The 630-nt window shown below is 45.7% G+C and overlaps 1 protein-coding gene across 1 annotated transcript in view; it reads left to right on the top strand.

Moving 5' to 3' along the window:
- LOC125481616 (DNA-(apurinic or apyrimidinic site) endonuclease 2-like) overlaps positions 1-412 on the top strand; it is a 901-nt gene extending 489 nt beyond the window's left edge. The window contains exon 2 of the mRNA XM_048593414.1: positions 151-412. Coding sequence (XP_048449371.1) covers positions 151-293 — 143 coding nt within the window. The 3' untranslated portion in view covers positions 294-412. The remainder of the gene's footprint in view (positions 1-150) is intronic.
- The last annotated feature ends 218 nt before the right edge of the window (positions 413-630 follow it).

Below are 630 nucleotides of genomic sequence, written 5' to 3'. Positions count from 1 at the left end.
CACCCCTGCCCCCGTCCCCCCACCCCTGCCCCCGTCCCCCCACTCCACCACCACCCCACATCTCCCCACATCACCCCACACCACACCATACTATTACCATACCATCTCCTTTCTCGAGCTGATATTTACTTCCGGTTTCATTTCTAACAGGGGAGTTACTGGATGAACCGACTGCCATTGTTGATGGTTTCAACTCGTATTTCAGTTACAGCCGTCGTCGACGTGGATACTCAGGTCATTTGCTTTCTAAAGCCATGATACTTGGGAGCAGAAGTACTCATTCTGCCCATTGAAACTGCTATACCATTCAATTAGATCACAACTGATCTGAAACTCCCTCACTTCCCTGACATTTCTCTGTAATCCTTGATTCTCTTATTGATTAAAAATCTATCTTAACCTTGAATATTAATACTCCAACTTTGACAGTCCTCAATGGTAAAGAATTCTGCAGCATCTTTTCCCTCTGAGAGATGAAATTCCCTCTCATCTCTATCCTAACTAGGTGATGCCTTACTCTGAGATTATTCCATCTGGTCCTGGACTCTCTGGCAGCATCTCTAAATAACTTTAGAGCTTGAACTCCCCTATGTCCTAGCCTGCCCTCAAACCACACACTAGGCCTTGTAA

Source organism: Rhincodon typus, unplaced genomic scaffold, assembly GCF_021869965.1.
Source record: "Rhincodon typus isolate 14 unplaced genomic scaffold, sRhiTyp1.1 hic_rhity00002807, whole genome shotgun sequence".
Lineage (NCBI taxonomy): Eukaryota > Metazoa > Chordata > Chondrichthyes > Orectolobiformes > Rhincodontidae > Rhincodon > Rhincodon typus.
This window is presented reverse-complemented; position numbering and strand designations above follow the sequence as displayed.